This window comes from Poecile atricapillus, chromosome 8 (assembly GCF_030490865.1).
Source record: "Poecile atricapillus isolate bPoeAtr1 chromosome 8, bPoeAtr1.hap1, whole genome shotgun sequence".
Lineage (NCBI taxonomy): Eukaryota > Metazoa > Chordata > Aves > Passeriformes > Paridae > Poecile > Poecile atricapillus.
This window is the reverse complement of record NC_081256.1, coordinates 18,075,616-18,090,461: the sequence shown is the minus strand read 5'-3', so window position 1 is coordinate 18,090,461 and position 14,846 is coordinate 18,075,616. Positions and strand designations below refer to the sequence as shown.

Sequence of the window (14,846 nt, the reverse complement as noted above, 5' to 3'; positions counted from 1 at the left end):
TGTCTCAGGGCACTCTCTGACTTCTCATCCCTACACCAGCAAAACATTTCAATATAAAACTCTCTCATTAACAGCAACACTTTGACCAAGTCAGTTCTGGATAAAAAGCTTTGGGTGTGCCAGCTGTGAGGTCACCTTCCCGACTGAAAGACCCTGAAATTGCAAGAGTCCTTCTTTTCTGTCAAAATAAGGAGAGAAGAGGTGCAAGCCAGTCCCACCCAAGACACAGCCCTTGCCAAAGCGGGCACATGAAAAGGAATCACGCATATTATTTCTGGAATGACTTTTCAAATTAGCTCATGCAGCAGATCGAAAATGGAGAGCATATTTGTTTAGGGAAGATTAACTTAAATCAGTGGAAAATCTATAAAACCTCTGCAGCCATAAACCAAGGGTTTCTGATTACGCTGTCTGGTGGTCCTCAAACCTGACTTCAGCTGGCCTCTGTGGGACCCTGCAGTGTCCCCAGGCACAGCACAAGCAAAGTGTTTCTTTGAGGTATGAGAAAGCAGGATTTGTTTGGGAATATTTTATATTAAAAAAAAAAAATCCAGATTGTGTTAATTTATTCCAACTCATTCACCTCTGAGCAACCTTCTGTGCACAGCATAACTCCTATCTTAATGCACCTTTACTTATGAACTTTAAAGCATTATAAAATTACACTTACTGGAGATGGAATGAAGGCTTCATGGTACTTCTTAGGATTTATTCTCAAGGGTCCCTTAAAAAAAAAGAAAGAAAGGAGAAAGATTATGCCTGAATCTTATTAATTTTATTTAACACCAGTTAAATTAGAGAGCTGTGGGTAATATATCTACAGTGAAACATGAGAGATACATCTAAATTTCCATTATACATTTCAAGTCTTGACAACTTAGCATCCAAGCAATTTCAAGCCAAAAGGCAGTTTCATGATAGGCTTAAGCTGATCTACTGCAGTCTGTCATCAAAGAGATGTTGAATCATTAGTTGTTGCTGCTACTGGGTGAACTGAGGATCCAAGCTTTCCTGTTCCTTTCACACATTTTCTGCTGAGCATCCACCAACTCCGTTAACAATTGGATAATAGAAACAATTCGGCTTGCTCTGTCTTGGAAAAGGAGAATGTTGGGTTTGCTTATTTTGGAGGGTGCAAGGAAAGAGGAAAAGAAAAGCTGAGCTTGCATGGCAGCAGGTATCATTCTTATGGAGCTCTGGCTGCTTAGGTTGTTCCTGCAAACAGACAGCAGCAGTAACTCTGTGATAATAAAGTGCATTTCCAAAAAGGAATTAAAAGGATTTTCCAAAAATAAACATTTAAAGTCTACAGGATTAAATTCTGTTTAAACATACTTAAAGGCTAACTATCTTAAATACATTTGAGAATTCCATGGTCTATCTATTTCTGCTTTGTTATCTGCCAACTTAAAGGCCAAGTCACCTGCAACAAATTCATATCAACCCTCCAAAGTAAACCAACCAGTTTTGCTGCTTGCACTCAGGTCCATCCAAGAGAAAGGCAGAGCCAACCAAAGCCTTATAGGCTACACATTTGCATCCCAAAAGGATTCTGGAAATTGGGATTCAGGTGACTGCAGTTCAAACTGATAGCATTTGAATCTTATGGGACTACAACTTAGGTATCTGCCTTTCAACAGGCTTCTGCTCTGGGAAGAAACTTCAGAAATTTCTCCACTTATGTATTTGAAGTAATGTTAGCCAATTTATTATATGAACAGATTCCATCTGCTTGCACTGCTGTGTTAAACAACCATAGGAGCATCTCACAGGAATTGCTTCTTTAAAACTTTACTGCAGCAAATAATTTTTTATGTATTCTGGAAAACACTCAGACAATAGGAAAATAGAGCTGATTACATGTGAATGTTTTGCTGCCTTGAAGAATTCACAGATTTACAAAGATTTTCCATTGCACTTATTTGCTAAAGTTTAGCAGCAAATACAGAATACCAGATTACCAGCAGCATGTGTTTCATACTCTTTAGATACTTTGTGAGTACTTTGCTGCACTATCTGATTTTATGTCTCACATAACTTGTACTAACAAGGACACTTGCCCCCATGGTAGGCACAGCCCAGGACAACAGCATGGAAACAAAGCTGACCCACTGAGAGAAACCCTGGAGTATTTTATGCTTAAGCAAAGTGAGAGCTGACTTGCTGTCATCAGTTTCTTTTAGTGCTGGTACCCACTGATGGAAAACTCTCAGTGGTCATCTTCCACTTATTTCCTAGAATCAGTCACCAGAAGCTGATACAGAGAGAAAGGAAAAAATGTAAAGGGATTGTTGCTCTGTTTGACAATGAGTCAATTCCCATATGTGGATCTACCCACCATCACTAAGCAGATGAAGGGATATCCTGTTTTCCTCCACACAATCCCCTGGAATAGTTTGGGACAGCTGTCAATCAGTCAGGTGTAAATGCCAATCATGCACATGAAAAATCAGGGTTTGTGTACATGGCCCAGTAGGCACCAGAGCAGCAACATGCCCATGGATGCCCAGCTCCAGCAAAAGCACAGAGCATGGTTTTACCACGTTTATTGTACAGCCTGTTTATCTGCATTTTATATGCACTACCTAATTATGATCAGCATTAGAATTCTTACGTCAAGTAACATTAAAAAACTTCAGCTCTTTCCTTTAAGCAAGAAACTCACAAAATTTATCTTAGAAAGCAGATGGGCCCTATTATCTGTGCCCATGAAAATCCTATTTACAATGTTGTACATTTCACGCTGTGATATCATATCTGGAACCAGTCACTCTCCCCATCTGCAATGAACAACTGTTCTCATATGTGTATTGGGGGGTGAGGATCTGGCTGCAGAGTCTCATGATGTCACACTAATGTTGTATTATTTTACAATAGCTTGCAAATAATAGCTGCTATATTTATCAGTGTTTTTCTGTCATTAGGGCTTTTGTTATGAAAGGGAAGAACAAGGTCTGCAGGAAGGTTTCTAAAACATTTTCTGATGATTCAAGGCAGCTTCACAGGCTCTTGCCAATAAAGTTTCTAACCTTATTGAACTTTTCCAGTGAGACACAAAAGGGTCACAATTTCTCAAGCTGCTCTGCTAAACCCAGACAAGCAGTACTCAGACTAAACTTCAAGCATCCCAAACCAAGCAGTTTATAACAACTATTGTAACACATATGCCTAGATTCGTATGCATGTACAAAACACCAAAAAAAGATCAGGGTTTGCAAGTATCTGATTGCTACCAAGGCTTCCTTTGAAAAAACAATCAATGAAAATCAGGGAAACCCCAGCTTTCACACCCACAAAAGAACAGCTTTCCAAGGAAAAACATCCTTTCAACAGTAAAGCAGGCTCTGCACCTCTGTTCGCTCCGCCTGACCCCAGCAGCCCTGCAGGGAGGGTCTGGGAGACGCTGGAGGCGTGGAGCAGACATGAGTTTCTGGCTGAGGCTTCAGAGGATGATTAGAGTCCTTTGGGTCAATGCTCTTTAATACACAGCCCGATTTCATCTGTTGTGTATAACCATCATTGGGAACAAAGCAGGAGTTATTCAGTCTTGTTTGCCTTCAGGCCATCCGCTGTGATTCCAACCAGCCCGACACGCCTGCCGTTTGCTCCCTGCAGTTTTAAGGGCAGGGAGGTGGGAATTCTGTGCACTCGTAAGCGCCTGAGCTCAGATCCCTTTTCCTGTGGAAGGGCACTTCCGGACACATCGCATGACTAAATGAATCCAGGAATGTGCAGGGCACACTTCTCGTGCTACTTATCAAAACATGACTTATGTCAGACACCAGAAGCCATTAAGATCAATATTACTGACAGACGTCAGCACCCATAAAGATAACCTTTCACTTTTCCTGATCTAGGGCTGCCTAATCTTCACGGCACTCGTCTGTCATCTGAGCAATCTCCAGGTCTGCCAGTAGTTTCTGTGGGTTGGGCTTGCAGGAACACTTTGTTGCACAGCTGCATTGCCAAGGTCCAGCAAGAATCTCAATGTTATGGTAGGCTCTTTTCTCCCTAACAGAGCTCTGAAATTCCCATCCAAATATAAGCAGATCCAGTGTTTCCAGGATGCTCCAGGAGACAGCCCATGTTCAGAGAGTCATGCTGCTGCCTGGGAGCACTCCAATGTCCTCAGGACCATCAGATTCAGACCAATAGGTTTGTCCTCTCCTTCCATAGGCTCTTGTGGAGCCTTTTTGCAGGTTACCATGCCAGAACAATTCCCTGCTTTTGGGATTAACACAACAGGAATTTGTTCATTCTGTTTCTTGCCACTGTAGAGAAAACCACTGAATATTCATCCATTCACTAAAGTTGCTCTCAGGATCTCACCTATCCTGGTTGAAGCTGCAGTGATGAATGGTCTTGATGAAATCGTAAGGATGAATGAACTGAAGATGAGAAATACTGAGCTGGGATGCCCATGATCTAACACTCAGCTCTGAATGACTAAATCCAGCTTCTACAATCTCAATTGTTTCCCTGAGATGTGGAATTGGATGAAAGGGAAACAGACAGAGCCTAAGAAAGCACACATGACTCTTCCAGTTACGCAGCACATGACCTGGAGGAGACACTACACATTTACAAGAATCAGGGATTCTTTTGCCAGGGATCATGCAATCACAGGTCCATAGGGACTCAGCATTTCAATGGGATTCTCAGGTAGTAGTCATAGCCTGATGTGCCTCATCAAGTGCAGCTGCACTTGACCTCATAGGCAGTCTGCACGCACTGCACTTAACACTATCAGGCTGTGTTACCAAAAATGGTGCCAAAAACACTCCTGAAGGTAAGACAGAAGCTTTAGCTGATTCCATATGCCAGTGCAATCATGAGGGAAGTCACAGCTTAAGGCTCCTATTTCCTCCCTCACCATTTGCTTCCCACTGCAGATGTCTGTGATGATCTTTAAAAGTGTGTTGGCCTATGGTCCAAGTAGCCCAGTGGACCATGCTGATCATCAACAGGGATATGATTTCTCTCAAAGCTAAGAATGCATGAGATTGGTCTTCAGGATGGAATCATCCCGATTCCACTTCTATGGAAAATTTTACTTTTATGTAAAATCCTCATCACACCTCCAGAGATTATGCCATTATAATGATACACAAGAATTATTATGCAATTATAACAAAAAAAATCAGACAAAAATTGAGGTGATGTTATTTGAGACTCCAGTGTATTGATGAAAACAACCTCACCAGCACCACAACACTCATTAAATGGCAATGGACCTGTGTATGTTTGGGTAAACAGTGCCTCAGCATGGATGTCATGCCCTCATTGACTTCCACTGGCCCTTTTTCTCCAGCCAGTCTGATCTCACTGGGATGCCAGGTGTGTCCTGAAGAGCATTACACCAGGTTGAGGACTACTATGAATGTGGTAGAAGGATGCTCTCTTCTTCTCCATCTGAGCCCTGCCAGCCTTCATGTAAATCTCCTGTATCCAGCAGACAGGACAGCAGGTCCACCCCCACATTCTTTAGAAAAGAATTGCTGCCTAATGATGGCTACAGTTTTGCTGCTCCAATATGAAGCACAAATATTTTTGTGAGAAATTTCAGCAACAGGTATCTTGCTAAGGGCATTTGGTTTTGCTTACACTGACACAGACTGAGGTTTCCAGCAACTGCTGTTGTTTTGAGCATCATCTGTAAAAGTGTCTCCCCAGTAATGACCATCATGGCCAGAAGACTATTCAACCAGAAATCTGCAATTTATCACTGGATCAGGAATTTCACAGAACATGAAATGAAACAAAGAACTACTTCAGAGGAATGTAGAAGAATTCCATCCCACTTGTAGAATGTCCTGAAAAAGAGAAAATATCTTGCTCTGGCATCTACAAGTGCTACATCAATTCCCTGTCATCAACTGCTGCTCATTTCCAAAAACTGCCTGTGATTTCCACAGACTTATCACAAGAGCATAGACACTGTACATTTCAGGCACCTGAATTAGCTCTCCCCTCTTCAGTCCTGCTGAAACATTTTCCTTTGACATGTAGGCTTCAAAGATACTCTTCCTCCTCCCTCGAGTGGGTTTATTTAGATTCTTTCTGTCACCTGATGTTGGGACAGCAGCATAGGGTCCTCCTGCAAACAAAAATTCATAAGTGTTACCTTGCCCACCAAACATGTCTGTGTATCTTAACAGAATCTGTACAGAGACTTTATATTCAAAGTTGAACTTTTGAGAACAGTTTGCCTAGAAACACTGGCACCCGACTTCAGAACACTGAAAAGCCTGGAATAATCATATTTTACAAATAATCAACAGTATTTTAGAGCTCATTTTAAAGCCAATAGCATTCATCCCAGCCCATCTTTTAAAGCACAGGAATCAAGGCAGCTTATTCCTGAAGCGTGTACACACACTGCTTTAATACCTCTGGGAGTTCCCAGTTGTCTGGGATTTATTCTGCTGTCTGAATTGTTCATTGTTTCTGTCTGTGATTCAGAGAGTTGCCTCTTCCTATCGAAGTTCTGGGGAGTTCTTGCAGATTCAGAGTTGTTTCTGGTCCTTGCAAACCCTCTTTTTTCTGCACCTGAAATCAAATACAGGTTTAAAATAACAAGGAAAGGAAGAGGAACCCCAGTGCCAGCTTGTGGTCCTGGTGAAGCTCATGGTCTCTAGTTCTTCAGTACAAGTTACAACCATGAGTCGTAGCCTTTATCCAAGAGAAACAATGTCTTCATTAGTTCACTTGTAATCTGTTGGCTCTTTGGGCCTCATAATACACCACTAACTTATTTTAGCATAAATAAAACGCTGGAAATTACGATGCTGAAGTTCAAGACAACCCTTCCAAAATTCTGGGAAATTCATTAGAGCATATAAAATGTAAAATTGTTAAACTGTTTCCAAAGTCTCCACCCCATTAAGCCCCCAAGTAGTGAGAAAATATAACCTCCCTACAACTTAATTAACTAGTTCAGGAATCATGGAGGCAAAAAAAAATTCTTAACAACCCACACTGGAGTTATTAACTTTGGAGCTACCAGAGGCAGCACAGTACACAAGGACACCAGGAAGAAGTGCCAAAGCTCCAAATGTCCAGCCTGCTCAGAATAGGCCACAATCATATGAAAATATTCTGCAGAGACTCACCCCTTACTTCCCTGCCATCACCTCAGCCCCTTCCCTACAGCCAGGAGAGCAAGCAGCAGCTTCCAAAGCGTATGCCAACGCTGTTCCACGGATCAGCACATTGGAATGCAACCCAGCGCCGCGCAGCTGCCCTCTTGGCCCTCCACCTGGATACTGAACATGTCATCACAGCTTTGCCTTCCAGCCCCTCCTGGCTACGCTCCCTGGGTCCAAGCTTGTACCTGCAAGTCAGAAAACGTGCAACGCCAACTTATTTGCTACGGTGCTATCCAAGTTACAAGGCAAATTTTTTACCTATGGTATCCTTCTCAAACGAAATAGCAGATTGCATCACAGCAGCGAGACAAAAATGTTTTAAAAACTATTCTTAAGCAGAGATCTTTAAAAAATATGGTGTAACAAGAGAAAACTGCTACTTTACCCAATCACAGAGAAAAAGCAATTTTCATATATATAACAACAGGCAAATCAGCAGGAGGGAGGGATCCCCCTAATTCAGGAGGGAAGACACCAAGACAGGCAGAGGGACAACTGAAGGTGCCAGCTCAGACCAGTCCAGGAAGAGATTACACACCACAGCAATGTCTCCAAATGGGAAGCTGAAACAAAGAGGAGGCTTCTGTTCTCAGTCACAATAACACAACATAGCTGGGCCTTTTTTTCTACACAATCAAGCTTTTCACACTCTGAGGGTGCTTCTAGGGCGAGGACTGTCTGAGGAGGTCGCAGCTGTAACATGGTGAGAGCACAGTAGCAAATTTAGGTTTCAGCTGAGGCAACTGAGGGAACCCAACCTGTATGGCCCACATAATGAGATGGAACTAAATTAACTGACTTGCAGCTGCCTAATGAATTTTATTTACAAAAGTCCTAAGGGTCAGGTTATGTTTAAAAACAGACACCAAAAGTAAAAGTACAGACTAAAGAACTGGCAAGACAATTTGCTCCTGGGTATGTTTTCAGAGACATTTTGGTGTAGGAATCTGACTTGAACTGCAACAGGCGGGATTTTAGGCTGCTCACCCAGAGAGGTCATGCAATCTGCTTTGTTGGAGGTTCTTAAAAATAGGTGAGACAGATATCTGCCAGAGTCGGTCTAAGAAGAGTAGTTTTTTCCTTGAGGTAGTGAAATGGATTACACGAGCTCAGAAGGTCCTCTAAAGCCCTCGTTTCTATGACAGCAAGTCACAGAAAATACTACTATGAATTAAAGAACCCAGGATAAAAATGAGGCTAAATCTTAACATATAATTAAGAAGAAGCTGAGGAAAAAAAATAAGAAAGCAGAAAACTAAAATGCAGAGGGAAAAAGCAAAAAAAAGTCTCAAGAATTGGGCAGTGAGCTAAGAGCCAGAATTAGGCACTGCAGAGAAGAGTTGTCCCAGTACTTGGCTTGTCCAATGGTTCAAAAAATTTAGGGCCCCAACCGCCAAAAATAATGTACAGCAAAGGGTGGAGAAGCATCTTTTTGTGATAAAAGGTAGACAAGAGAGGCATCTGCACATTTTCAGTACTTAAGCCTTGGGCTTGCTCTGTGGTGGGATTTTTCTTTGCTCAAAGTCAAAAACAAAACTCAAAGATAAAATTCACTCAAAAAAACAAACTCTGCTTCAACATAGCTGGCCTGCACAGCAGTTTATACACAGCCACTTTGGACAGTATTTGACCCCCTTGGCCATGACATTTATGGCTAAACAAAGCCACCCCTGTTACAAAGCCACAGGCAACTGTCACAATTAGCATTCAACTGGAACACATCAAATTCTGCATGACTGTAATTTCTTGTATTTCTTCTTTTAAAAGAAAAAGACCTAACTACAGGTCACCATCTGTTTCAACTAGAGTCACTATTTGTTTCTGCAATGCACCTGTCCCCTGAATCTGGAAGTTAGAAATACCTCTCAAGATGGGCTTTCCTGCTGTCCCCACTGCCCAGCATTAATATCCTGATGCATAAACAGATATAATTCCACAAAGCAAACTGTAACTTGACTACTCTATAGCACAGGATATACTGAGACTATTCTTTCTGAAAAATCTATCACAAACATGGTTAAACTCTATTCCAGCACCACGTGTGTCAGTCTTATTCTTTCCTTGGTGTTACAGTTGACTGATTTGTAAGACAGAACAGAATCTCTCATGGCAGGATGTCACATAAAGTAGTATTGTATTCTAGGCATTAAAATAACCAAATATTAAATAAATAAATAAGTAAATGAATACAAGGAAAAAATTAAAATCACTTCAGTGTAAGAAAGACTAAAGTGCAGAGCTGAGGTTGGCTGATCCATCCTAACAGACCTGAATCAACCACAGAGCACCAAACATCTGCTGTGCAGAACCACTCAGGCCTGAACACAGAGCAATTCTAGTGCACAACACGCAAATATTCACAACAAGCAGCAAATGCAACATGTTTGGGTGTTTTTCTGGCTGCACAGATGATGCAGAGCTGCTCCCTGTGGATGCAGCCAACACTTGCCTGGGATTTCTAGATATTCTGCCATTTTCAATGGGATATGACAAAGGACTAATAATTTGAGGAAAGGTGGTTGACTGTTCCATACTTGAAGTCCTCTGGAGGGAGATTTGGGTTGAAAAAATCCTAACACCTGCACCAGGCATGGGGGCTCCCTACAAGAGGAACACCTAAACAGGACCAGCAATTCCACTCATGGAGCAGGGAAAGCCAAAGGCAAGCACCTCTGGGAAGTAGAAACACACAACCCCCACTTCCACAGCAAGAGAGGCATGAAAGAAAAGTGGGTGCATTGGTGGGCTTTCAGAACAGTTCACAATCAGTCACTCACTTTTATTCTCACCATGGACACCAAGAAAAGGAGCGGAAGGGATGCAGGAGTTGGTTGAGCTCTGCTGGAAAAACAGCCCTAGAGCTCCATCTGAAATACAAACCACCTCAATTCATCTCCATCACAACAATGACATCACACAATGGCACAGTTTGGTCTTTAAACCTAAGTACCTATTAATCTTTTCTTATTTGGGGGGGGGGGGGGGGGGGGGAAAAGCATGCAGGCAACTTCCCAGAATAATTGATCTGTCTTACAGTAAGAGAGGAGGCTAGATGTTTTAAATCAGCTTATTTTGACATAATTTATACAAAATCACTCTAGGGTTTAGCTTTTCAAAAGTACTGCATTTAATTAAATTTACATCTATTAGTCAGTTGATCAACTAAATGGTCAACTAAATCAACTAAAATGCTCAACTAAACACGAAGTTAGCAAGGCCAGAAAGTCTTTAATTTTATATTAAAATTTGCATATTGATTTACATAAGAAAGAATCAAGACCCTCAATTTTATTTACCAAAAATAAAACATTCTAACTGCCCTCTCTCACCTGACAATCTCTTTGATTACTACCAGCAGAGAAGGAAAGTATCACTGAATCTTCATTGGCACATTCATGACAACTCCCATCCAGGATCCAACAAGAACCAGTTATACTTGAGAGATCCAAGAGAATTTCAAGATAAGAAGATCTTGGAATAGTTTCTCATTTTCCTACCAAAGGGCATCTACATTTTCACCAGATAGTTTTACCTCCAAACTTCCAGCTTTCTTACCATCTATATTATTTATGTAGATACCTTGTAACAGTTAGGCAGCTCCCTGGGGTGAGTAGGACTGTGAAAGCATCACAGTGGTGCTGGTAACACCTCTGCAGTGTCTGACCACCCCAGACACTATCTCAGCATGTAATGGTTCCTTTTACATTTAAAAATAGAAATTTATGTTGAAAGCATTGGACAGAACAATATTGTTACAAACTTTTCCAATACAAGATACTTTCATCTATTATTTACTTATTAGTCCATGATTGGACTAACAGCTCCACTAACTGCTATTGCTAAGAGGATTTTCCATTGTTTCCCACCATAAGATCACAGTCCAGATATGGCAAGGAATCTTTGGAAAACCCTGTTTTCCAGTTAGTGTAAGCATGAGAAAAAACAGAAGCATATTCCCAGAACTGATAAGATGCAATAGAACCATTTGTTATCAGTTAATGAGACAGTCTTAACACACAGTTCCTAAATATTTGTCCATATTTCTACAATGTTCCATTTCATTTCTGACTTATTTCAATGACTTAAACCAATTTCCTTCAAAACTTCCAAATAATTCTTCAAGACAACCCAGCTGTGCACTTAGTAAGACATGATAAGGACACACCCATGATCTTGAAGACATGGCAGCTACCAAAAGAAGGATCACCCAACACTGCCCTAGCCCCAAAAGCAGAAATTGACCAGCCAAGAATTATCCTGATACCAGCCTGTGCTTAGTCCCACACTCCCATTTAAGTCAGACTAGGTTAAACACAGAAAGTTAAATAAAGCAAGTTCCTGCTCATCATTATTAGAGATTTAATGAATTAGCGTCCAACAATGAGGCAGCCCAAGGCATCACCTCACAGATCTGTAAATTCAAGTTGGCCCTTGACTCCTGGCAGAGTTGACAAAGCAAATTTTAGAAACCATCAAATTTGGTCTTTTAGCAGATGAATACTCTGCAAGAGCTGCCAGGAAGTTCTATCTGCGACTTTATGAGGCATTATGGATGCTGATGTGTAACAGGGTATATTAATAGTCTCAATACTAAAGTTCAGCCAACACAAACTCTGCCTTGTTTTGGAAAGACATCTGGGACATAAAAAATCCACAATCCTACACAGCCCCTGAACAACACATCTCAGGTACTTTTGTGAATCTGTCTCTGCAGAGCTTTAATGAGCTGCAGGTTGTCTAGGGATGCAGCTCCTGGCTGGGAGCTCTGGACAGGCACAGACCCACTGCTGGCACTGCTGTACTTTTGCCCCTTTCGTTTTCCAAAGTCAAATAAACTCTCCCAGCAGAAGACACTTTGCCAGTACAAACTGCATTAACATCAGGGTGGTTTTGCTAGAATCCCTGTGCCTGCCTCTTTCATATACTGAAACAGGGAATTTCAAAGCTATTTGATATTTTCTGCAGCTCAAAGAAATCTTTAGAATAATTCCCTCTCAAATTTTAAAAGCAGAATTACATTTGCTAGATTGTTTTGAATTTCTAATGCACCAGTGACAATCCAGTAGATACCATATTATAGAAGTGACTAAGTCAAAACTCTCTAAGCACTTAAATGACTACTACAATATCCGGGATCAAATTACCACACACAGGCAAAAACAATAGGCAAAACCAACAAACACCACTGAAGTGATCTCAAATGTGAGTTATGTCAACAAAAGCACTGGTCACAGGCAGGCCAGAAGTAACAAGCAATTTATGTTTTGCAAAATATTTTGTGGATTTAGGAGATTAAATGCCCCACTAATGGTAACAGCCAAATCCTTTTTTGTTCTAATTAGTTTTAAAAGGAAAAACACAGACAGCTGTTGGTGTAGTTGCCCAGGGAAGGAGTTCTATATCCGGAATTAAAGACACTCCTTGCAGCTATCTCTATGCTAGAGCCCAAATACTACACCTGCAGGACCAAACTTCATCCACCATGCTTGCTGAAAGCACAGCTCTGCTCCAACCTGTTAGGAACAGCCATGCTTTCACACTTCTCTAAAGATGAAGTAAAGGAGTTCTTGGACAGCCTTGGAACAGAACCACCACGCATTTTACAATATCTTGAAGCCAAGAGGTTAAATAAAGTAGATGGCTCAAGATTAAAGACAAAGCAATAGAGATGAATGAGGATGTCATGGGAAAGAATTCATTAGGGATGTAGGAGTGGAAAGGCAAGACTTGGAGATATGTTATCAGTACAGTGATGTATCATTGCAACAGAGACCTGCAGGAGATAAACATGGTAGGCAATATTTCAGATGCTCAGTCTGAAGCCCAAGAGAAAATCTGAGAGTGCATTCTCCTTATCACAAGCAAATAAAAGATCCTTCTTCTCTCATTAAATGTAAATTCAAAGAATCTTAAACTGGAGGTTCTGCAGCACATTCCTCTGCTTGGTCCAAGCCAGACCATGAAGCTAAGAGAGTTCCTACAACGTTCCTGTGAGTCCTCCTCAAAAATAGCCAAGGAAGTGAACAATTTGAAATTATCTTAATCATTGAAAAGTAGGGAAAACTTCCAGAAAAGGGAATATCTTGGAACTGGAAAAGAATGGTGATATAACAGCAGTGTAGGGATTTAGGCAGATGGCAGATTGCATAATTAAGTTTAAAGTTAATTAAACAGTCATTCAAGGAAGAGAAACAATGCAAACCTACATTTACATGCATAGGCTCAGCCAAAATGTAAATTCTATGCTAATGTCCTGAACTGAGTGGATGCTGTCTTGAAATCCAGCTGTCAAAGGCAGCTCCCAAGCCCCTGGCCTCACTAATTGACCCATTGTCATGGGCCACCAGGGTCCAGCCACAGTATAAATCTAAATATAACTTTCCACCGTCAAGACAAATCAAAATAAAATGAGAAGACATCGTGTTAAGCGAAGGCCTCTCCACACAGCTCTAAAATGTGAGTTCAGCAGCAATTCAAAGGACTGGAAAAGCCCAAATGGTTACCAGCAACTCTCTACAACACAACACAGCTCTGCCTGTGCCAGCCAGCAGGTTGTCTAGGGGCATGGCAGTGTTTGTGCACCAGCACACTGAGAGCCATCAGTGCAGCCATCCAGGAACAAACCCAGAGAGATCTCTCACCCTGCCTCTTTGGAGAAGGTGATTCTCCAAACAGCTTTGGCAGAAAGTCTGCCAAAATCTGCACAGAAGAGTCCAATAAAAAAAGAACAAAGGGAATCTTTACCACATGGGGAACAAGTTGGCTGCAGACAGGCAGCCTATCCCCCAGCCAGTGACTCCAGGTGGGGAAATAGAGGCTGTCATGATTTTTCTTAGGGCCACGAGCTGCCTTTGGAAGTGACTGTGCCACTGCAACTGATCATAAAGGATTCAGATATCCAACACTCTTAAAATGAAACACTGAGGAAGAAACACACCTACTTAAGAATGAAGATAGCAAAAAAGTGGTATGTCCATGGATATTAAGCAAAGTGGGGAATAGAGACACATGCTCATTTCCAGACTCATGAAAATTAGGTGGGAAGGACACATACAGTGGAAGGCACATGTTACCACTGCTCTTTTGCTTTAAGCTGTACATACTTATTAAAAACTCTTGCTGCACGTCCCCAGATTTCAGTATGGAACTAGGGAAAATGTTCTTGCTGACTTTGGCTTTCAGAAAGGGCCTAGGCTTTGAAAAACTGAAATGAAGAAAAACGCACAATGGATTCTTTCTGCTGCTGAAAACAATGCTGTGGAAACTGCTCCTGACAGCCAAGAGCATGTGCTCACGACACCATGCTTCCACTTCCAAAACACTTCCAAGCATCCTCATGCTTACAGGCTTTTGACTTCAGTAACTCAGACAGTAATTGCAGTTTTATTCAATTGCTCAGCAGGGTTTGTGTTGTAGGAATACTACAGGAGTGTAAGAGCCAAAGATACCATTCCAGGCTCTGAACGAAGGGCTGGTGACGAAATTCATTTAGTAGCAATAGACTAAAAGTTTATCAAAATAGTTACTGTGCTCCAGCTGCGTGCAGCAGTGCAGTGGTGTTGTCAGGGAGGGGGTACATCTCTTTTGGTTTTCAGGACTCTCTGTGAACCTGCTCCACCCTGCTCGTGACCTCCTCGCTACCTACTCCGCCTGATGACTGCACTCCTCCAAGCTTCCATTCCTGCCTCAGGATGTGGG

The 14,846-nt window shown here is 41.6% G+C and overlaps 1 protein-coding gene across 4 annotated transcripts in view; it reads right to left on the bottom strand.

The window, feature by feature from the left end:
* DIS3L2 (DIS3 like 3'-5' exoribonuclease 2) overlaps positions 1–14,846 on the bottom strand; it is a 186,528-nt gene that overhangs the window by 161,772 nt on the left and 9,910 nt on the right. For 3 of the 4 annotated variants that reach the window (XR_009278081.1, XM_058843466.1, XM_058843467.1), the window contains exons 3-5: positions 6,391–6,549; positions 5,955–6,097; positions 671–724 (exon numbers count right to left, since the gene is read on the bottom strand). Coding sequence is in view for 3 of the 4 variants with exons in the window: in XM_058843466.1 (XP_058699449.1) it covers positions 671–724; positions 5,955–6,097; positions 6,391–6,549 (356 nt within the window). In the remaining variant the exon portion in view is untranslated. Of the gene's footprint in view, positions 1–670; positions 725–5,954; positions 6,098–6,390; positions 6,550–7,112; positions 7,334–14,846 lie in introns of all 4 variants that reach the window. The other variant, XM_058843469.1, reaches the window with a different exon arrangement.